Source organism: Anopheles moucheti, chromosome 3 (assembly GCF_943734755.1).
Source record: "Anopheles moucheti chromosome 3, idAnoMoucSN_F20_07, whole genome shotgun sequence".
NCBI classification, from domain to species: domain Eukaryota; kingdom Metazoa; phylum Arthropoda; class Insecta; order Diptera; family Culicidae; genus Anopheles; species Anopheles moucheti.
Window position 1 is genome coordinate 53,691,440 of NC_069141.1, and position 23,954 is coordinate 53,715,393.

At 42.8% G+C, this 23,954-nt stretch overlaps 1 protein-coding gene across 1 annotated transcript in view; it reads right to left on the bottom strand.

The window, feature by feature from the left end:
- Positions 1-1,987: 1,987 nt before the first annotated feature.
- Positions 1,988-23,954, bottom strand: part of LOC128300163 (keratin, type I cytoskeletal 9-like) — a 73,987-nt gene continuing 52,020 nt past the window's right edge. The window contains exons 4-5 of the mRNA XM_053036132.1: positions 7,708-7,866; positions 1,988-3,220 (exon numbers count right to left, since the gene is read on the bottom strand). Coding sequence (XP_052892092.1) covers positions 2,373-3,220; positions 7,708-7,866 — 1,007 coding nt within the window. The 3' untranslated portion in view covers positions 1,988-2,372. The remainder of the gene's footprint in view (positions 3,221-7,707; positions 7,867-23,954) is intronic.

Genomic DNA, 23,954 nt, shown 5'->3' on the forward strand with positions numbered 1-23,954 from the left:
TTTGTAGCAAAAAACCATAGCACAACCTGCACACCTACCATCGAAACACGGACACGCCGGGAACGCCTTGGCCATTAGCAGTAGCCGTTTTTTAGTGCTATTTTTCACCGTCGGAAAATGGGAAACCATTTTTCCTCGCGTGTACGATGTTGCGGCACGATGTAACTTTCCATCTTCATCAACTTCTGCATGTTTTTGTTTTGTTTTAGCGACAGCAAGGGAATGCAAGCATTTCGCATGGAAGCATGAGGAAGCAAAGCGAAGCTTCACTTACCTGACCTGGCGGAACCTCCCACCATCGTTGGGTGGAAATAAAGTGGACGAGAACATTGAAAGTACAGCTTTTCCGCATTCCAACCTTCCATTCGCCCGGGGGAAAGAAAAGAATTCGCTAGCTTAAGATGCAAAGTTTAATGAAAAGCATAGTTATGTTACGCCACCCAATGGTGGTCAGTGGTTCGAGAACAGGGACAACATCATAAAGCACTCCTCCCAACCGGGACTGGTAGGTTTCGCGTCAAACAATGCTTCGACCGTTTCCGGTCGAAATATTTCCACCCCTTCGCGATCCTGCCTGGCGGGAGCTTTTGTACCTTTTGCCACCCAGCCACCCAGTCACCCAAGCCAATGGGCGGCGGCATTGCAATCAAAAAACTTTTAATTAATTCTAGCAGACAATTTTCGATTAAGTTGACGGGATGGCACAAAATATGGATGTAGGAGCTGTAGAACAGGGGCAAAACTATGATGGAAAACTCCGGTAGACAAATAGTTCTCACGAAACAAAATGGAATATTGTTTGCCTGTGTGTGTGTGTGCTTGTGTGTGTGTGGGTTTTCCATGCCTCAGGTCTGGGCATTGCATGGAAAAAGTATTTATTTGCACATGAATAACCAAACCCCCATACCGGGTGCAACGAAGCGCTGGATGCGTGGAAAAATGTGCATAAGTACAGCACGGTTCCTACTGCATGTCGATAGGAGTTGCAGCAGTGTGTGGGAGGTCAAAGTTTTTTGTTTTGTTATATTTTATTCTGCACCGACACACCCGAACCCTTCGTTGTTTTCAATTTTCCCTATCCATCTTTCAGGTCCATTTTCCACAGGCATTCTCCTTTCGGTGAACAAATGTTCGGCAAATTGTGCAAAGTTTTTTGTACGATGCTGCAATAGAAAAGTTTTCCGTTACTTCAACGTCACGGTACGAGAGTTTTCTGTTACTTGCTGTCCGGTGCGCGGACAGTGACATATTTATTTACCAGAAACGATCGGAAAACGATCAATATGGAAGATTCCTAATCGAATTCTTTTCAGCAACGATCGATTAGATCGATCAAGCTGTAGAACTGAATTTCGATATTTTCTTAATTTAAGCCGTATTGATACGAAATTTCTATTGCATGATGCATAAAGAATAGTGAAATGCAAACTTTGTTTTTTACCATTTTCAGTTTTACATGAAGTACCATGCGCCTCCATCGGAGTCACGAAAAAGAAAATATTTATATAATTTTAAAACTGTGAAAAGACACTAGCTGTAATCATCTTAAAGCATTTAAACGACGAAATTCTAATTTCTATAATTACATATTTGATCTTCAGCCACTGAATTTTCTACAAAGTACCAGGCGCCTCCATTTCGAGAGCGATCTAAATCAATTAAAAACACTAAAATGAAACAGAAATGGTGAATGCTAATGCAAAAGGGAAAGCACACTTGAAAAGCGAGAAAATAAAGTTATTTTGGATCTAAATAAACCATTTGAGACATTCAATTCATTTGAGCCAATCAAAAGACATTCTCAAAGAAACGCTTGTCATACATTTTGATTAATTTTAGATATTTAAAGAGAAAATAAAATTAAATATATTTTAATAACTACAGAGTGTTATATCCCTGTGATTGCTCTAAACTTACCGCCAACTCATCGTTCTCAACTAGAATTCAGTACGTGCCAACGAAAACATTAAAACAAATCAATTCGAATAGTACTCTTTGAGTATTGGCTTTATTAGTCACAAAGCGTTTTGCTACGGTGTTAGACAATACATAATATGCACCCGAGTTGTAAACATACAACACAAAGCAAACACAAAAACAATGTTTAAAAAACGCCTTCTTCCTCATCATCATTCGTCCGCTGCGAGCAACAAATCACAACAGCAACAACTGCTGTGCGCTGTACGATAGAGGGCGCTACGATCGGCAGAGAGATACGTCAACGGTGCGATGATGGTGTATTGCTTGATTGTGCAGAGAATATTATTCAGGTGGTGATTATTATAAGGCAACTAGGGCACGCCTGTGCATTGTGGGGAGTATTTTATGTTGTGACCACTTATGGGATTCACGTTCTTTGCGCAGTATGCACTCTAGTTCAGGTTCCATCCATATCCGGGACGCTCCGTGGAACGAGCACGTGCAGCACTGGCCGCGTTGTAGTTACCGTAGCTTTGCGGATACGCCGCTTGAGACGGTTGTGCGGCAGCATACTGCTGGTTGTAGTTGCTGGCCGACGTGCGCTGATCAACGGTTACCGGGTAGCCGCCTGGACCGGCGGAAGTTCGACCCGAAACTTGTCCCGAACCGGTACCACCACTTCCGGCTGGTGTGTTCTCCGAAAATAAGCCACCGAAGCGCTTGTTGTCGATCAGATTGCGCGCATCGAAGAGTCCACCAAGACCTCCGGCACCACCGCCAGCGCCACCAGCAGCACCACCCGCAGCCGGTCCAATGCCCAACCGCTGATTGATGTAGGTGCCGATCTGCTGCTTGACCGCGTTCGAGACGGCATTTTGCACTCCGTTAAGGATGCCACCGAAAAATCCACCATTGGAAGCGGGCTCGGCCGGTTTACGCGTGGGCACGACGATGTTTCCTCCCGCACCATCAAACTGACCGCCGCTGCCGCCACCGTACGAGGAACTGCCACCAGCACCACCACCTCTGTTGTAAGAACCACCGGCACCGCCGCCACTGTAACCGCCTCCACCATTGTTGCCACCGTAACGGTTGCCGGGGTTGTTATCCGTGGGCAGTGATGGGTACAGCGAGGAACCGGATGGGGGTGGACGTGCAGGTGGTGGCGTAGGTCGCTGACCGTAAGGATTGCCAGGATTCAGACCCAGCGTACCGAGCACATCGTCGTCGTTACCATTTCCGGGACCTCCAGCCGGAGCGGATGGTTTGGGTCCGTTGTTGTACACGTTGCTAACTCCCGCTGTCGATCGATGGAAGCAGTTGGGTTATCGAGAGGCATTTAAAATAAAGTAAAAATAAAAATTGATAATACGCACAACAAAAGCAGTAAGTAGCACAGGGATACAAAAAGGGATGGATGGATGGTGTCAGTCAGTACCTTGAACCAGCACGAGGGGGGGTGGGAGGTCACGTTTAGGGGACATGTACGCAAAACAGAAACTAAAGCAAGGAATGAACAGAAAGCGACCAAAGGCTACATCGATAGCAACAGAAAACTTACAAATGCTAATTTGATCATAAAATGTTAAAATGATCTTTTTTCATCCAATCGTATTCGTTTCCAATTAAGCATGCATTGAGTTACTGTCACATGATCATCTGTCATTGGATATGACATTGCATTGGGGGGTGGGGGGATGTTAAAGAAATGAGGTAAACATTACGATTTCGACGAATAAAATTTCAAAATGAGCAAAATTAATGTTTCAACCAACAATTAACTTGATAGAATATGTTAGAAACCAATCTTACTCTAAACATGATCACTAACAATAAAGCTCAAGCAGGATTTCCCCCCTTTTTGTATTAGAATATCCAACATCGTAAGGTTATCTTCTATCTACCATGAAATGAAAGACAAAACATTCGCATCGATACGTTTCTCTAATATTTTCACATTTTTCGCAATTGTTGCGTGTAGGATTTATTTACATGATCGTTGCCAGACGGGTGTACGGGGATACAGTTGTGTCACGTGCTCGAGCTCGAGCCGGTTGGTGATCAGAAGCGAAAGGCAATGGCAATGCTCGGCGGATGTTGCTTTTCGAGAGGGAGTTAATTTGTCATATAAATCATTTAATGACTGTAAGTATTATTACAATATATCGAAAACCTTTTAAAATGTTATTGACCAACTTGAAACTTTAAATCATTCAACAATGAGTAAAAACATATCCCAAAAGTTCCACAAACCTCGTGCACTTGCTTCGTAGTAAACAATTGTACTAAAAAGGTAAACGAAACAAATTATACAAAAGGAAAACTTTGCAATTCAACTCATCAATCCTATGTACTGCACCAGATTAACTGCAAAAACCAAACACTCATAACGATAAACGCCACGCCATTGCCTAACGTCAGCTGGTAGCTTCCTAGCTCCCGAAGCTTATCCCGTCTCGCCGGTTACTAACTTAATTCACCGTGTTTACACGGCGAGCTTTACAGCATTATGTCATCCGTGCTAGGAAGCGTACCAGGGTGGGTTTGGATTTTGATTTCCAGGAAGGCTATCCTTTCCTATCGGGGCAGCTGCAGCAGGGATTATGTCCGCTGGCTAGCTATGCGCCATTGTGTGTGTGTGTGTGTGGTGTACACTCCCTCGACAAAGCACTTGACCTACTCCGGATACGTTTGCCCTTCGCTTTTGGTACCGATCGGGCTCGAGCTCGAGGTTGTGCTGCACATTTTCAAACCACTGTTCGCTATCAGGCCAAATTTGAAATCAGTTTGTTTTACTTGTTTCTCTCTGTTTTTGTTCATTCTTAACATTCTCTCTCTCTCTGTATCTCTCTCTAGCTCACTCCTTTACATACATCCCTTAGCATTAGTATTCTGGTGTTAGGGCTTTGCCCCGTTCTAGCTTTAATACCGCACTGGATGCGATTCCATCTTCGTTCTCGCACTGTTTCGCGAATACTCTTTCTTAAAGAATTTTTTTTTCATGCTCGTCGTCTCTTTCTTTCTTCGTCCACTGCACAAGAATTGTTTCGCTTAATTCTTTGCTTATGTTTCTCCACGAGAAACATGCTGCCAGTATCAGCGATTATTTGGAGGTTCTGCTGTTTGCCGAACCATTTCACTATACACATACATTCTGCCACATTCATTTCGTCGTTGTATGTCTTTACGATTGCTTCGTGTCGCCTTAAGGATCAGGTATAAGGCTGCGCATTCATTCTACTACTCTTTTGTTCTATGTTCTGTTTCACCTTCGTTGTTTCGTACTCTGGTTCACATATCTCTTTCTTTCCCTTTACCTTCTTTATTAGCTTCTCCATTGTGTTCAACTGTCTTGCTAGTAGATTGGTTTCGTGTGGTGATTTCTTTGCTTCGGTTTAAACATTACCTTGTAAAATGTATTTAAAGTTTTCCTGTAATCCTTTAATGTTAGTCACGATTTGTTTGCTTTGTTTTGTGTGTGTGTGTTTTTACTGGTGGTCGGCCAACTGGTATGCGCATCTGTGCTAAGTGGTATTTATCTCTGTGAAGTGTTTTTGAATATGTTCGGCAATTTGAACTGTCGCTGTCATAATTTAGTGGAAGATTTGTTAGCTGTTTTTTTTTATATATCTTTTCTTTGTTTTCTTTCGTTTCTACTCTTCACATTGTCTTGTTCACCATTGCTTTTGTTCGGTTTCTTGTTGTTGTTTGAGTGTAAAATTGAGTTTCTTAAATCTATAGTTTATCCCTTTCCGGTTTTACCCTTAACCATCAGTGTTGTTACTGTCGTTAGTTAATAAATCTATATTTACTTTTCATTTACTACTTCATATCTGCATTGGTGTGTTTGTTTGTTTTTCTTTTTATGGTACGATTGGTTGTGGCTGCAACATATGTTTATGTGTGGCTATGTAACGGTTTAGTGTGAGATTTAGCCAAACGTGCAGCACCTTCTCTACGTGGTTTAGTTCAGTTTGGTTTGCTCAGCGCAAAGTAACGATTGCATCAAAATCTGTCCCTCCTTTCGCTTTCACTCCAAATACGAATACATTTTGCAGATTGATTCGGTGTGCGTTGCTCAACTGTTTTGTTAAAGATGCAGTGAAGGACTGGGGGTGTTTGGGTTTTTGTATGTGTGTGTTTTTTTTACAACTTTAACTTTACTAGACAACGCTTTCGGTTCGCTTTTCCTTTCGGTTCAATAAAGCGTCCTGCTAAAACAGAGCTCGTTCGTTGATTGCTAACACATAATTTTGGCCATACTTCTCGTTACGCTCTCGGTCTGCTGTCCGTTCATTACCAGTTCAGTTTAATACACTATTAAACGCTGATAATGAACTGAACGTAGTCCTTCCATTTGTGGAACAACCTCCGTTCACTGTTGCTGTGGTGTGCTATTTTTTTTGTTTGTTTAATTTATGTTTGCTTTCCTTTTGTCAATCCTAGGGTTCGATAAGTTGTTAGCTCTTTTTTTTGCGTGTGTTTTTCATTGCTTTTTAGATGTGATTAGAACCGGTTGATCATTTATTAGAAAATGTACAAAAATTATGCACTGGAAAAACGGTACAACTAATGGCGTTCAATAACTCTCATATCCCATCGCTTAAAACCACGGTTATTCACAAGATGAAGTTAGTAATGGGTGGAAACGGATACGTTGAAACCCAAAAACGGAAGGACACAAATGTGGACAAAACCATAAACGGAGTTCGTCTTGGGGGAAGGAATTATAAGGAACCGCTTAGACTGCTGCTTGACAGCCGCCAGCGGATACCGGAAAGGATCCCAAGGAACGGGACAGTGGACAGGGCAGTGAACAGTGTGAACAACAGTGGGCTCGGTGCACCACCGCCGACCCGCGCGCCACCATTACGTGGCCGCTTTTCCGGCTGCTTGTTGTAGAGAAACTGATTCCAGAGGCTCGGTTCGGTCGAGGTGGGGTTTGGGTTCGGGTGCGGATAGAAGGGGTTGTGCGGTGACGCGCCAAAGTTGAACGGGGCCTGCGGGATGACGGGGGGCTGGTTGAGTGGCGGATAGAGCGGCTGGAAGACGGCCGGACTGCCCGCACCGGGTTGCGGGTAGCTGCTGAAGAACGGCGATCGCGTCGTCTGTACGCTGCCAAAGATGTAGTTCGGATCGATCGGCATGTTCGGGTAGATGGGATCCTTGCTGCCGACCACCTTGGTGTTTTCCGGGGCCGGATTGAGACTGAGCACGCCTGTAAATGGGGGGTGAAGTTCGCGAAAATTCAATGATTTGCGGAACAGGCTAGCAGGATGGCATTAGCAGCGCGAGGTATGATGGAGGGATTCTTAAAGGAGCCATTTTGTTGAGGGGTTTGTGTAAGGGGGACTCATGGTTAAAGATGTCTTAACATATTCCGACCACTCGGACGAACCAAAATGCTTCCCGTTGTAAGATTTTCGCGGTGTGGAGGAATGCATTTCATGCTTTACATCGCTCCGTTTCGAAGATGCAATCTTCAATGAGAAAGTTCCCAATATTTCCACCAACACATCACGATTCACCAATATTACCCCATACATCATGCAACAAATAGAGAGTTCCCGATGTTTTCCTGTTCTTTCGCTTGCTTGTCCAAACGTTTCTGTTTGCAGATTTCGCAAAAAAAAAGGTCCAAACTCAAAGACTATTAATCCAAGAGCCTCGCCAAAAATATTCGCTCTGTATGCTACGCAAGTAGGTAGATTCACACCAAGGGCTGGTAAGATTGGAAGTAAACGTCGGTACTAGAGGCTACAAGATATGAAAGGAAATTGCATTTACCGCTCTGGCCGGCACTGAGACTGGGATCCGTGTTCTTTTTGCAGGTCGGGTAACGGCCACATTCGTTACCCTCGCGTTGCCCAATGGAGCACGACTCGTAAGCCATCACGCACACCTGGCTGGACAGACAACCGATATCGCTGCAGGTACGTCCATACTCTGTAAAAAAAAAAGATCCGGAACGATCCGGAAGGGGAAAAAATAAGAGATGCAAACAATGAAGGCAACCAAAAACAGGATCTGAGCAGTGTTGATTGGGTTGTTGTGCGTGGCTGTGTATGTGTGACAGTTTGTGGGACGGGGTTTTGGACATAGGACTGGGAAGATTTAAATAATGGCAGCATAAAAAAGCACAAAAATTACAAAACAAAACAGCACACGCACTGGTGAGAGATTTATTCGCGCAGCTCGTCGGTTGCAATGTAGTCAACGCCCGCCGGTTAGGTTACTTTTAAAGCGGTTTAGAACACCAGCGTGCAACATACTATGGCTGCAAATGTTGCGTAGCGGCATAAATATTCCGGGCGATTTGCATTTGCACGGCGTGGCCAGGCAAAGGCGAAATGGGTTTATTATGTAAATGGGGTACTGACTGTACACGTGCGGAGGCCTCTTTTTTTTGGTTTGAGCACTCGACATTACTCGGCACCAATTGTTTGACATGTGTTTGAAAAGAGTAGAGAATTTATCAGGGCTATTACTACTGTCCTGCCGATGAAGGAAGGCAGCAGTGAAGTCATAAATAATATTGTCCATCTATTGCAGGTTCACATACGACGTGGGTTTGTTTTGTTGTTGCTGTTGAAATGTTGCAATTTGTATTCTTTTTTGAACTATTAGGTGATAAACAACCTACGGGAGCGACGTTGCAGTACCTGATGGATCAAAATCAAAGCTCTGTAGGCTACAGTTTAAGTTCATCTAGCCAAGCCTTCGTTTTTGTAATAATCGGTATTTCCTCTTAGAAACGTAAAAACTCAATCTGTTTCTTAAGTGAAACTACAACCTAAAGAGGTTTAGGCCTGTCATATTTAGATTATTTTAATTTATTTTCCCGCAGCTGTCTAAATAGATAGACAAATTTGCCCATTACTATTGCATTGCATACTATTAAACCCGTGAGAACGACCGCTAGTGTAAGGAAGAAGGTTGAAACGGAAAGCTTCCTTCTACTCGCTCAAACTTCCCGTCGGCTATTTCATGAAATGTTTCATGAAATATTTCATGAAATAATTTCATGAAACTTTTCATGAATTGTTGGGCGCCATCTTGCTCTGCTGGTACCAGGTGTTACCTCTTGAAAAACATGCTCTCCTGGTATCGGAAATCTGAAAACAGCTGGTTTGTATGGAAAGTTAGTGTTTAAACATTGCATATCTTTAGGCGGGCAAAATTACCAGGTGCTACCTCTTCCGTGCATGCTCTCCTGGTACTATACATTCGAAAACTGGTAGTTTTCGAAGAAATTTCTCACGACCAACGGGAAAGTTAGTGTCTAAAAATTGCATACCTTTCGGCGGTTTTCGAAGAAATTTTTCACGACCAACGGGAAAAATAGTGTTTTCGAAGAAATTTTTCACGACCAACGGGAAAGTTAGTGATTAAACATTGCATACCTTTAGGCGGTTTTCGAGCAAAATTACTGTACAAGGTGCTACCTCTTCCGTTGAAGCTTTCCTGGTATCGGGAATCTGAAAACAGCGAGTTTTGTGTGGAATTTCGTACCAGCCCATGGAAAGTTTGAGCGAAATGAAGGATGCTCTCCGTTTCATCCATTTTTCTTAAACTAGTGAACACTCTCACGGGTTTGATAGTACGCAATGCAATATTGATGGGCAAATTTATTCCACGCTGCAGGTTATTTCACCTGCAGCGCAAATTTATTCCACCTCTTGAAAAACATGCTCTCCTGGTATCGGAAATCTGAAAACAGCTGGTTTTGGATGGATATTCGTACCAGTCGATGAAAAGTTTGAGCGAGAGAGATAAGGGATACTTCCCATTTCGTCCATCTCACTAGCACTTGGGATTTGCAACTATCATCGGGAAGCGCCGAGAAGTGAGCGATGAAGGGAGAAGGGGGAAGAGGGGGAAAGAAGATGTCACCACTTGAAAAACATGCTCTCCTGGTATCGTAAATCTAAAAAAATGGAAAAATTTGTCAGTATTTTGTCAACTCTCGTGGCTCTGCACCTAATGGATCAAATAATGCTTAAAACATAATCTATTGTTGAAATAGTTCAATAAGTAGAAGCTCACCACAGAAATCAACCGTTATCATAATGACCGTAATCATGGAGGTAGTCTTTCAACACAAAAACTTGACCTAGCATTTTAGTTTTCAAATGCTAAAAGCTATGCAAATTTAACCGACTGTGCATAACACAAATTATTATTATTATATAAAATTTGCGTTGTTTCTTTAATGGGATACACAATGCTAAACAATCCACTAAATAATAAATAAACAAAAAAATCGAAATTCACAACTTAGTAACTCGCTCATTCTGTATTGCAAAATGTATGACAGGTACCCCTCACAATGCGTCAGAGAAGAGCGATCTCCCGCCAGGATATGCAATATGCGGCATATTCACGTGGAGCATTTTGATTGAATGATTTTTTCTCTGCATTCGGCTCCATCTGGGGATCATCCTCATTGATGACGCACCACTATCTGTGTTTGTCCCCGTGCTCGATGGTCTCGGCTATCTTCCTCGGCGACGTATCTTAAACATACCATGAGTCCAACCGGCTTCACCCCGTGGAAACAGGATCGGGTACTGTAGTGGACGCATGATCTGGTTGGTCTCATACACTGGCCTTAAGGATCCTGTAGCACGATGTTGCAGCACAATCTCCCGTGTATATTCCGTGCTACCGGCGATGTCGTCACAAACACACATGACCCATCTGACCTGCAGTCGGTGTGTTGTTTCGGAACTGGTCAATACCTGGTATACGTGAAAGGAGGCAAAGGCGCAGTTCATCGCGAACAGACATGCGTTCATACGTATGACTGATTAGGGGCAGCCCAGCGGCGGATCAAACGGCAATAGGCCCCTTCTTACTGCGCTTTTCGCCTTGTCTCATTTCAAGTCCCCTCAATGTCCCCCTTCCCTCCTGCATCGTTTTAAAAATCGCCAGCATCACTGTATACATTAACGAGAATAAAGTGTTAACAGTGAAGAGAAGTTGCACGTTCGGAAAACTAACTCGAGTTTTTCCCACAACTAGTATAAAACGAGAGTCCGAGGTGAGAGTGAGGAACAATAGAAAGATAGATAGGGTGAGGAAAAATGAAGAGTTTGTGGATTAGTGAATAGAAGTTTACAGGTGAGGGGAGGCTGACGAATATTTTCGATAGGTCAGAAGTAATCATTGGATAAAAAATATAAGGATATTGTAGTCAAAGGAATTGGAATCAAAGTAGGAGAGCTAAATATACTTGGAGCTTACTGTTGTAGGAGTTGAGATTAATGGCCATATTCGTCATGGCTAATAGAAATTAGTTCAACTACGAAAAAAAAAACATCTCAACATTTCTCCAAAAAAGTGTAATAAAATGCCCTTCTTTACGTGTACTTTTTTTCAACACAAACACAAAAAAAAAACAAGCATTTCCTGTTAAACAGCATAACGAAAAAGTGTTCAACATACCAGCAGCAGCAGAGTCAATTTATGCTAATGTGTTAATAATTAATTGTCAATCACAATAATGATCCGTGTTTATACACACAGCCCCACACGGCGGTCGTCCGATTGCGTTCGTTATTTATAAATGATAAACCCCGGCCCCACGTCGAGGACTCACAAACTCGGGGCTTTTATTCATTACTATTGGCATAATTACCGTCATAAAATGAGCCACTTCAAATGCTGTACTGTGGATGCATCCCATGAAGTAGCGATCGATGCACTAATTGATGCACTTTCTTTGCAAACTTTTGCCAAAGGATAACACGAGTGTTTCGGTTATGAACACGACCGTAGCAAACAAGCAAAGGATCATTGCTACTCTGTCATATGATTCTGTTTTGTTTTTGTGTTGTCTCTTCTTTTCCCACCGGACCAGATCCGGGATCATTCAATACTTTTGATCAGCCCGATCCGATGGCAATCGATTATAGGTAATTAGTATGAACGGAATGCGGGTTACCGGGTTGAGGGAACCGTATGATTTTGAACCCTGTCAAACCACCGATGTCGATGAATTTTAATTCAATTATTCGTTTTGCGAGAGCCACTGTCATTGGGGGTGACCACCGGTGTGGCAATGGAACGGCAACCGGCAATGCATGTCCGTCAGTAGTTAAAGCCATGTATGACAGCGTAACGGAGCGATACACACAGAGCGCACACAGTCCGGTCCGGTCTGTGTATCGGACCGGGTCGACCTCAAAATGAAACACGACGAACCGCTCGACCGAACCGATCATCCTGCATTTTGTCGGCCATTTTGAAGTGGTTCCTTTTTAATCACAGACTCCACCTCCCGATCCCGATGACACAACAGTGGATGAGAGCAGTGTGACGTGGGCGGTGGAACGGGTTTGCCGAAAATGATGGAAACTGGAGCAACTGGAATTCATAACGGAACGGTGACAGGCTCATCCCGGGGAAAGCTTTTCGGCGAACATGGCGAACCATTGCTTCCACGGCCAATACACACAAATCTCGTTTTGCTGCAAATATCTGCCAGTGGGCAAGTTCTGCTTGGGATCGTTTTTTTTATTTTTTCATTCGCTTTGTGCAGTATGTTTACCGTTCCGGGTTTTCCGGCGGTTTTATTTCCCTGCAACGCAACACCACATCGAGATGAAACATCCATCTTTCGGTAATCAATCAAAAAACACCCAAAAAACTGATGAATCCCGAATTTTGTGCGGCTACTGTTTGGAAAATAAAACACCAAAAAAGATTTCCTTCAAAATGGGACACACTAGTTCCACACACACACACATGCAGGCGCGCATCTAAATCAGCTTTGATCAGCGTGAGCGTGCTTTCTTTATAGGTCAGATGTTGAAAAGGGGTTTTATTTTCGGGGGGTTTGACCTGAGTCTGAGCTGGGTCCACCATCGCATGTGCGATGAATAATGAGCAGCTTGTCAGTGACATTTGTTTCACGATATTCTAAAACATTGCAAAGAACTGTGATGCATTCGAACTTAACTCAGGGCGGTTTTTGATTTTAATAGCCATTGCGTGCATTGTTTGGACATTTAGGTCACCCAATTTATTTATTTTTCACAGAAACAGCTAATAGCAATGGCAAAGTATTGAAATTTTGTTTTAAATTATTCGCCAAAACCATTAATTGCCTCATTCTATTTATCGGATTTTAGAGAAAGCTCGTTTGTGATGCGGTTGTCGAAGCGTTTCCTGTGCGACTGCTTAAATATGCATCGGCACACCGGGTTGCGAATGGCCGTGATCATACTGCCACCTGCAGAAATCAAAATAAGGTCACAAATACACCTGAAAACATGTCCCTAAATTGAGCACTTCCGTAACACCTTCCTTCCCCTACAGAAGGTGCGCGCTTGAGTCAGCAATTTTTGCATTCGGAAAATTTAGAATCCCCCCGAAGGGGGGAGGGATGGGTGATCACCACCGCCCCACCTCCGGCAGGGAGAAAGAAGAAGCGGACGATGACGTGATTATGAAGCGGCGATGAACAATCCTTTCTCACGATGCGCTTCGGAATGTGGTTTTTTTCCTTCTTTCGATTTCAAATTATAACTCCGTACACTCCGGGCCACCGGTGAGTACGTGACCTGCGTTACTAATCAACTGCGGAAAAACTCGTCCGATGACGGCGGCACCGTCACTATTCAGGTTCCGGGCTTTGCCGGGTTGCTGCCGGCCGGAGGAACGGTGGGTTTCAGCGGAAGGTCAGCGTTTTGCTGAGGCCGCGAATCAGCAACAGCAAGACTGCCGTACACATGTACCGGCGTCGATTGGAGTGCAACGTGCCGTCACGTACGGCCAAAGTACAACCGACCGAGGGAGGAAGCATATTTTCGAAGCACGGAAATTCACCGGTTGACGGTAGTTTGTACCGAAAAATTTATCTGAGATACAATCCCCCTAGAGCCATCAATGAAAACTGACCTTTAATTATATATTGAAATATTTGAGAATATTGGAAGAAGTCGGGTTTTATAACAAAGCTATAGAAAGTAATATTTCTTGTAAGAATTATGTTCAGTTAAATAAATGAGAAATAGACAAAATCCATTAATGCACAATTGCTATATACTCGAAAGCTTTGGAACTGATGTGATTCTTCTGAGTAGGGTCTAAACATTCTATTTTATATTCGTTTTTGTTGGAAATTAAACTGAAGGGATTTAAATGAAACTTAGATACACATGTACGCAGGGAGAAATATCAGAAGCATAATAGAAGTTGAGAATCCACACCTTGGCCGAATTCGTTGATTTAATTGTTTAATTGATCATTTCAATGTTCCATGTTTTTGTTATTTCTCTTTTGTCATTTTACTTTTTCTCATCCCCTTTTAGTGGTTTCTCTTTCCTTGTCTATCTTTTCTTAATTTTTCTTTGTTTATCTACGTAATACAATCTTAAATTTCTTTACTAAAGTCCCATCTCTATCTTGTGAGTAGTACAAGTTTGTAATTTATTTTCTGTAGGGATATGTTTTAGTACGTGCTCTGCTCCGTGGGGTAGGAACCGAAGCTTCTGGAAGGTCTTATAGGCTGTTCTCCTATCAACTCCTATTCCGTCATGTTGTTATCATGTAGAATGGAAGCATGAGCCTCTGTATATGTAAGGTTTGGATACATGGGTTAGACTCTTGAGCGGTTGGAAGTACATGACGAAACAGGAGAAAGAGATGAGTAGATCAGGTCTTTGGGCTACCTAAACTTCAAGGGGACTACAAGGCGCTTAACTAAGCTGTCCCGCATTAAGGTACTTGGAGACTTGAGGGTAAGGCCCACTGTAAACTCCCGAATGACCGGACGAAACAGTCCTTAAAGTCTTTTTAGGCCTTCGAAATGAAAAGAAGAGGCGTGAAAAATTAATCAAACTCAGATGGAATAATGGCGTTGTTGCGACCGCCCAAAAGGTCTGAGAGTGGCGTTGAGTTACTTAGATTGCTTTCAGCCCAGATGACGGACTCAGATAAAGAAGTAAGTAAAGCAAGCAAGTTTCTTTTCCGTCGGCCGTATCTCGACTTATTGTACCACGTAGCTGGAAAGTCAGTCCTTGCTACGGGGGATTGGTCCGAATGGGATTTTGGTCCGGTCCGTTCGTGTGAAGACCGGCTCCGCTACCATCATGCCACTTGGCCGCCCCTCAAGTAAGGAAGTTAGTGAGCAAGTAAGTATGAAAGAACTAATGTATACTAACAATTTAGAATTCTTCATGTTCTTGTAATCCTTCCGATCATGTTTTTCTTCTTTTCTGGTCATTTGATTGTTATACCTTCCTGAGTTATCGTTTTGATTAATTTTTAAATTTGTGTATTTTATTTTGTTCCTTCTTCGTTTATCTACTCCTATCTTCTATTTGTTTGTGCAAGTTTTCCCCTTTTGGTTTTGTGTCATGGGCATACACGTTCCTTTTTTATCTTCTCTAGTCTAGGAATAGTGATAGGGTATACAATATCATCAATATAAAACACAATACAAACAAATTTCTTGTTTTTTTTATGTTTGCTTTACACATCCTTCAAACCATTTACTAATGCCAGAAGCGCCTCAATATAACATAGTTCCCGTGTGTAACATTTCAACAAAATATCCGTTCGATTACCTCGCTTGTCTTGCACAAATGCAAAAGGTCCATCAAACCAGTCAGAATGATAGTTGAGAAATGTATTTCCACTCGTTACCCTCTGGCCATTCAAAGGTCAGCAAACTAGCTGCCACAATCGATAGCGGCATAGCGGAATGCCACATCGCTGTTCCGGTGACCGAGTGGAAATTCGACCCGTGTTTTTTGAGCGGTGCTATTTTTCATGTTCGTGTCCGGTTTTTTTTCTATTCGGAGCTAAAATTATTATGTCCGCACAGGTGAACTCGAACCTGAGGGCGAAGAACGCATATATATATAATGGTTGTACTACAGCTTGTGATGAATATTTATTTTCCCTCTTCATCTTACGCTAGTGATGCTGCGTCATCAACTACCTGCGTTGAGAAGTTGATCGAGTGGCGTATTCTTTTCATTTTTTCCATGCCACGAAGTCACCAAACTTCTTCCGCACGTACCGTCGGCAGAGGTGGCTGGCAATATGTTTAGGAGCAATTTGTTTGAAGAAGCTTCCCATCCCACAACGAAATGAAGCAATGGCAACGTTCGATGCCATTCACCTGTAATCGATCAATTATAAACTCTAAGGGAGGAGAAAAAAATCAAGGCATGACTAGCGGAGAAAATAAATCGGATCGATGCTTTCATTCAATTATGCTCGCCGACATCAGGAAGAGTTCCGCAGCGGGAAAGGACGAAATGTGTCCTGATTGGTGGTTAAAAATGGAAAGTAATTTAACCGAACGTTATTCAATTTTAAGTGAAATCGCTTTTAAGCTGTTATAAGGCACCGAAGCGGAGTAGAAACTCGTTCACCTAGTGGGTGGGTGTAGGTAATATTTTTCCTCCATCCATCCATCGTTCGAATGAACTGCGCAGGGTGGAATGGTAAACATTTTATCGAAAACGGTTATGGCTTCATTCGTTAAGCCGTAAGTGCTTTTGGTAGCGGAGAGGGGTTGGGCAGTACCGTACACGATAACTTCATTCCCGACTGTCATACGCAACCGAAGGTCCTTGGGGAGGTCCTTTTGCTAAGGTAGATAAGCTGGTGTGGCGAACACGATCGAAGAATGGTGCTTCGATGTGTTGCTCGCTGTCCATTTGCCAAACGGTACTTAGGCGATAGTACAGCTGTGTCAGGCAGTCGCTAGACGAAGCTGAAGGAGGTCTGCTCTACCTTCGTTTGCTGCACACAAAATAAAAAAAAAACCCTAGACACAATCATACACAACTCGATAGAGGCCGTTAGGCCGCGAATCGCTTCCTTTTCAAAGGAGCACACTCCACTCCACGCTTCTCGAGTGTTCGAGATTATGATTGCCTTATTATTATTAGCTTGCATTAGCATATCAATTTGTGGGTCGTACGTCCCGATGCCTATTCCGTTCATCGACTTATACCGTACCGTCCTCACCGCGCGCAGGATTGCATTCTTCACTATTAGAAAATAGCTCACCACACAAAGGCGGTAGGCGGGAAAGTGGGCTAACGACAACGGTACCGAAGCGAGACAACGAAAATGGAATTTTTCCAAATATTTTTCTTCCCCCCTCCCCCTTCCCCCTTTCCCCGGAGTGTTTGAAAGTCACTTGTGTAAAAGGCAAGCAGTGTTGGCGCAAACTGCGTGGAGGCGAGTTTGTGGTCCGGGTGTAGAAGATCCGATTAAGAAATGGAATCCAGGGAATGTTTGACTAAAACCACTCGAACATCTTCTCCTGTTTACCGACGGGTGAGAAAGGGAAGAAGAGGAAGGGGGGAAGAAAATCCCCTCACACACACACACGCACACAAAACGCATGCACACATAAGGAATGTTGCCAGCGGGTTTTGTTCGACAGACACAAACGTCAAAGGTTCGATCTGGAAGACTAGACGAGAAGCTTGTCCACAGAGGCGTCCGGTTGAAATAGGATAAAGGTTATAAGAAATAGCACGATACGAGGACAGTGGAATGGATGAATGAACACTTTAAAGGTAAAGCTATAAAAAGTGTGCTCCCGCTTGGGTCCAATTCTACACGAATTTCTTGGCACAGTTTATCCAAAGAAAAGGTACTTAAAGTGGGCTTCTTTGTGGATGAATAAATTTTAATATCCTAAAGGTGTTTTGGCTTAGGCCGTTCTACGAATTTACCTCCAGGAAGCAGAATTAGTGGGACTAAGCAATTAATTTCATTAGAAAGTTAATGACTTTTCGGTGGGAAAAGGGAACATTAGATTGTGGAATTTTAATGAGCAGAAATCTGAACCCACAGTGGATTGTTGCATTTAAATGAATTATTTAATATTCTGAGCAAAAGAAAGACAAATTACTGTGAAGGTTATTAAGAATTATTTCGTCAATTTGTATTGCTCTAGAAGTCGCCAAAACAAAAGGCACCACAAGGCCCAAATCGTTGTGAGCATTCATGAGAGAAAGAATGTAAAACAATTCGGGACTAGGCAATAGCTAATGAGGGGGCTTTTCTCGGTTTAGTAACATCAAACCACGACTGCCACGAACACACACATTAACTTGCGTACGGTGAGGATCGTGGTACCAGAGCAATCGTGTTTCGTTTTGTCGTTAATTGGCTATATCAATCAAAATCACACTTCGTACAGTTGTGTAGTGGAGAACGTTTAGTATCGGCACAAGATGGATGGCATTCCTTTTGGTCGGCGCTTAAGCTGCTGGTGGTAGCTGGGATTTATATGGCATGGAAGGTTTACGATGCCAAGGAACACTTAATGGACTGTATGCTAGGAATACAAAACAGTTGCATAATTTAGTGGTGAATGAAGTTCGGACGTTTGCTTTGGCAAAGTACTTTCAGCAAGGTGTTAAATTGTTGCTGCAACACATTTCAGGATTTTTATATTTATACTAATTGCAATTAATGAATTTAAGAACAATCGTTTTGGGTTGCTCTGCTATGCTCACTCAAGCCAACGCCGATGAACACAGTTCGTCCATAAATTTAAACTCAAAAGCAATTAGAATTTAGTGTGAAAAGTTTCACACAGGCCACCACACACACACACCCCATTTAATGGCGACGCGAGCATGAACTTTGTTGTTTTGCACGTTGCAGCATTCTGCATGTTTTTTCTTTTAATATTCCCAACACACACACACACAGAAGTGCAGTGGCAGCAAATTTGAAACAAATTAACCCTAATGATTATGCCCACCGAAGGAAACGAGCCATCCGGTGCAGCAAAATGGTGTTCCAGCACACCCATATGCATATTAACACCAGAGGAAGCATAATATTCGTTGGAATTGTTTGGATTTTGCGTATTTCTTTTTTGTGTGGCTGGATAATACAATTTCTTACCAAACAAAGCTAAGCGCAAAAACAACACAAACTTATGTGGAAGTTGCACAGCAAGCAAATAAATATCAGTAGAACGGGCGCTAATCGGCATACACGACTGCCACACGCATCGACGATATAGAGTTTCTGTTGCCGACAAACAAAAACAGTGCGCAAGAAATCAAACTTGAACTTCCTGGTGAGTTTAAAAATGTTTTGCCATCGCCTTTTGCCATCCGGGAGATTAAGACAAAAGTCGCCCCAAGTGGCCCGGGATGGCCGCCATAAGAAAGTTGTTGTTCCGATCCGATAGCCTAAATCCAGGGGCGAGCCGTTTCGCCGTGATGTGTTGCAGCATCAGTTTGCAAAAGTATCAACAAACGTTCAGAAATTGTAGTGTTGGGATAGCGCACAGAACGACATATAATGTTCTTCCAAGTGCACTGTGCAACGGGGCTTGTGCTCTGTTTGCTTATTTGCACCGCGCACACGTGCAACGTGCCGAAAGGGACTTTGCTTGCACAGTTGGGCGAATTTCCGCGCCTGCCGCGTGTGCCAACAGGGAAGTTTGCAGTTGTTTGTGACTGGAACTGTTTCTCCCTGGCCCGCAGCTGTGGCCCGATGTGACCCACTCCCTTCGGCATGGCGACATAGTTTAACTTTTGCGTAAGTGTTTTAGATACTTGCTCGAGGTTTTTAGTGGAAATTGAGTACTAAGCTGTAGGATGTTGTGTGGTAAACTTTGCTAATGTGCATTAAGGATTCTAGTGGAATATAGAAGATACCTTATTATGCAGAAAATTCATTAACAAACAAAATTTGTTAGTGTTAGTTAGTATTTTCTAAAAAGATAACGAATAATGGTGTCTGTTCTATTTGCTGCTCTCTTATGGCACTCTTTCTTTTCATGGATAGCATCAGGTAACTTTCTTTTCGTCTTTTTTCTTTGATGGGTTTTCACTTCCTTAAAAAAGCACTTTCCTTGGCTCTCGTCGTGGGCACCATCATTAGTGGTTAGAATTTTGTTTTATTTTTTTAAATTTTCTGTTCGAGACATTTGAACCCGAACGTCAACCGACCAGGTAACTGCCATGTTTGGCTTTTAAGCACATTCTCGGTCATTTTAAACGCTAAAACGACATCAGATAAAACGGCCAACCGAACGCAAGGGAGTGGGCATTCCTGGCTTTCGGAAAAATGTTTCGTGTCTCTACGATGTCTAGCCGGTGGACTACACGCGACATTCGGACAGCTAATGGGGGGAAAAAAACCCTCCCCCAAACGAAACCTTCACGGTTCCGGAGCCATAAACGTACTTAAGCACCGCCGTTGTACCAAAAAAAACCGCCCATAATGAAGCGCCCGTGACTTGTGGTGGGGGGTTTTCCTAAGTTTAGGAAGACTAGCAGTGGAAAAACAAATTTAATCTAGAAATAACATACTCTCCACAAAACCGAAACTACTCGCACAGTTCGAGCGCTGACACGTTCCGTTTGATGAGGACAAACGAACGTACGACCATTTCTCTTGCTGCTAGGACTTAATGGGGTAGTGCTCGCATAATGATGGCCCTGGCTTAACTTTTGCAGGGCCTGTAGCCTGCACGCTCTAGCTCCAACGGTCAGTTTCCGTGCAGGATGACGTTTGGTGATTGTCTAATAGGATAAGGGTGTGCACGAACGGGGGCACGGTTAGATTAAGAAGGAGGGGTAGCAATATTTTATAATTGTACCAACACACGCCCGTGGTGTACGTGGTCTTATCTAAATTGAAATCTCCCAACGGTGGCTTTTTGATGGTGGCATATGCTTGGTGTACCGAAAGATCTACATATATATATAGAAGCAGCAAAAAAAAAAACAAACGGAAACACCACTCACGAACACGGAAAAGCTCCCAAAAAACCTCAAGCAAAAGCTAGACTAATGGTTGGTTGCTTGGTTTTGCTGCAGTGAAGCAACGGCATATACACCGACACACCATAAACGGCTTACGGACGGCTGATAGGATGAAGATGAAGCACACGGGATAATTCGATAGTTTAGAGGTTATGTAAAAGATCCCAGATAGATGGTTTAGCTTTTTATCCGTGGTATGAGTACGAAGGAACGACCTTCCATGGTCGAACGTTTTGTAAGGGGTTTTGCGAGACGTTGCGAGCACGGCAAAATTGTTGGCCCTCAATGGGTGGGGGGTTTTTGGCCAGTACCGGGCCAGTGAGTAGCTTTCGGCGTAAGGCAACTACAAACTACACACACAGCACCTCCAACGGCAGAGTGATGCAGCACATCAAGCAAAACATGCACGAACGAAGTAATAATGATCCGTCGGTGGTGCAGAAACTGTCTTGCCGGAGGTAGAGAAATGTGTTTCTCTCCTTTCGGTTCGTTATAAAACTGTGCGGTGGTGCAAAACGATGGATTTGGTGGTACACAAGCAGCTACCGAGCTTCATAACCGTAATCTAGAGGAAAAGCTTCTATTGCTGCGGCATCAATCTACCCCGAAGGGTGTCCCGTGCAGGCCGTGTTGGATAACAGCACCGTTGGATGAAGTGGTGCACGATCGTTCGCTGTTGATGAGGATCCGGGTAATGGATGGAGAGATGGAGGTTTGTCCTTCCCGTCACAACCACGTAGGGCCGATTGTAAAAGTAACGAGAAATATGTAACGATCGGATAAGGTAGCGATAAATCTTGAGATTTGTGCATCGAACATGCACATGAGGTGAAAGCGTCTTGGTGTTTTTGGTTTATTTTCGCTTGAGAACAAAATTGAGTAGCACACCAAACATGGCAAGTGTCAAATTCAATGTTATGTTTGAATATATAATTTATATTTACTAGCTAATCGGCCCGGTTATAGGGCTATGCCACAGAATTCCGTTATGTACGCAAACACAAAGATGATTAAAAAGAGGTTTTCTTCCCAATTGGTGGAAGTTGTTAATGTTATTTTATTTAGTTTAATAACTCAAATTTCTCACCTCGAGCCACTTTGTCGTTCATAAAAAAAAACTATTTGGCAAAGCATATTCCAAGTCACATAGCGCTTTTGTTGTCGTTTTAGGTTTTACAGACCTTGAGCCTTAGTGCCTACGTTCGTCTCCTAGTCTATTATAGCCATTCGTATGATCTGGACATCTATCGTCGTGTTTTATATATTCGATCATTGTAGTTGATAAGACCCGAACCTGGGTCAGTTATGAAATGAAATGAAACGAATGAAATGTACGTAAAAATATATGGTCCGTGCTGTTTGCGTTCAGCTCCCACCTAGACTGTGATGCCCATATGCATCATATCATTTTAACATGACTACTCCAAATTACAAATTAGAAAACTGCAACTGATTGTATATGCCTTAAGTCTAGTAGGCATTCACATTCATGTACCACTGATTACCCAAGTTTTTTCTGACTTTTTCCTCACATACAGTATATTTGAGTTATGCCTTTCCAGTAACAGGCACCACATTTAATATGGTGCCATTTAATCGGGTGTGCCTGGTAGTGTATTTGGTAGCGGCGCAATTCGACAGGACCGGTACAAAATTACATACGGGCCAATCCAGGAACAACTATCCAAGTTACGGGTAAATCAAGTTAAAAAAGCCCAGAATTAGCAGGCCTGGATTTCTTCATTTTCCGCTCAGTATGTGTAATGGATTATTGAAGCACAGGCGATCTGCAAAAAAAAAATATTATCCTGCAAAACTCTTCTTGTCTCGTAAAAACTCCAAACATGGACGGCAACAATTCTGTAATCGCAAACCCGAAATATCTGACGAACTGACGATTGTTGCCTATGATTTTACCGAGATTTTCATTCAAAGGAACTTTTCTATTTGCATTTGATGGCGTTTTAGCCATTGGGATTTGAGTCCACAAAATTCTGCGTCTTCAGACTCCTGGTTGCCTGGTTTGATAAATTTTTCTCTATTTAAACAGTAAACAACATATCACAACAACAGCAAATGCTCCGGAAACCCTCTCGCATTTCTGTTAGTAAAAAACATCGAATCAAACAATATAACAGCTTCTTTAACAACTTTATAAGTTGCTGTAAAACATGGTATTATTTTCTATGCTGCTATTTCGTGTATTCAATTACCATTTCTGGTCTTCCGTGATTATATATTAGATAATTGATATGACTATTATATTTTACAAAAATACTTTAATAGAAATCAGATCAGTATTTTTTGTATTATTGGACGCATTTAATTTGTTACTTTATGCTGCCAAAAGCCATGTATTAAAGGGTGAATATTGTTATTTTTCATACGACACTTCACGTTGGATCCACCGAAAGAATAACTGTACAAAATCAGTTACATTGTTCAAATTTGTGGCATGCAATAAAATGACAACAAAGTTTGACATGTAACGAGCGTCACACACTCAAAGGTTTCTAACACATAGCAGGCGATGACAAACTATTCCAGAGTACTGAGGACACTAAGGACCAACTTATGTCCCACACGTGACGAACTATAGTTGAATCAGTGCTTTTAAAATTGAATCAACTAACAAAAAGCTCTGTTGGATAGGAAGTTATTCTTACCGAAACGGTACAAATGGGTTTAGTTACACTTTCCCAAAATCAAGAAAAAAACCACCCCGTCCCCCGTTTGCTCATCGGTGTGAGCGTAATGTGAGGAACAAGTTTGACAGAACTAGAACCCATGTACACTAACTAGCATTTGAATTCGTTTAACACTTTGGCTCGCTCATTCGTTGTGGTGATGCGGCAATGAGCATGTAATGTGTCTCGCAAAGTGGGAGCTACATCACGTAGCCAGTACCTTCACCGAGTCCCGAGTACTGACCGGAAATGGTGCCAATACGGCGTTTCGAAACAATCGTATCACACGTGTATGCGATGCATCGGCAAATGCGCTGACACGGCGATGTGGAAAATTCTTTCCCGTCTACCCGTCCGCTGGGAGTATGACGGTAACGGTGGAATGTAGCAGGAAAGCACGGATGGAAAAACTTTCTCTACTACCATCACCATCACCACGACGACCACCATTTTCGCTTCATCCGCTGAATTCTGCTTGGTTTGTCATGTGGGCGAAACCATGCGAATGGGGGAAGAAAAAACGGTTCCCAGGGTTTTCACAAAACTTTCCCACTCGGAAAACTATTTCACCAGC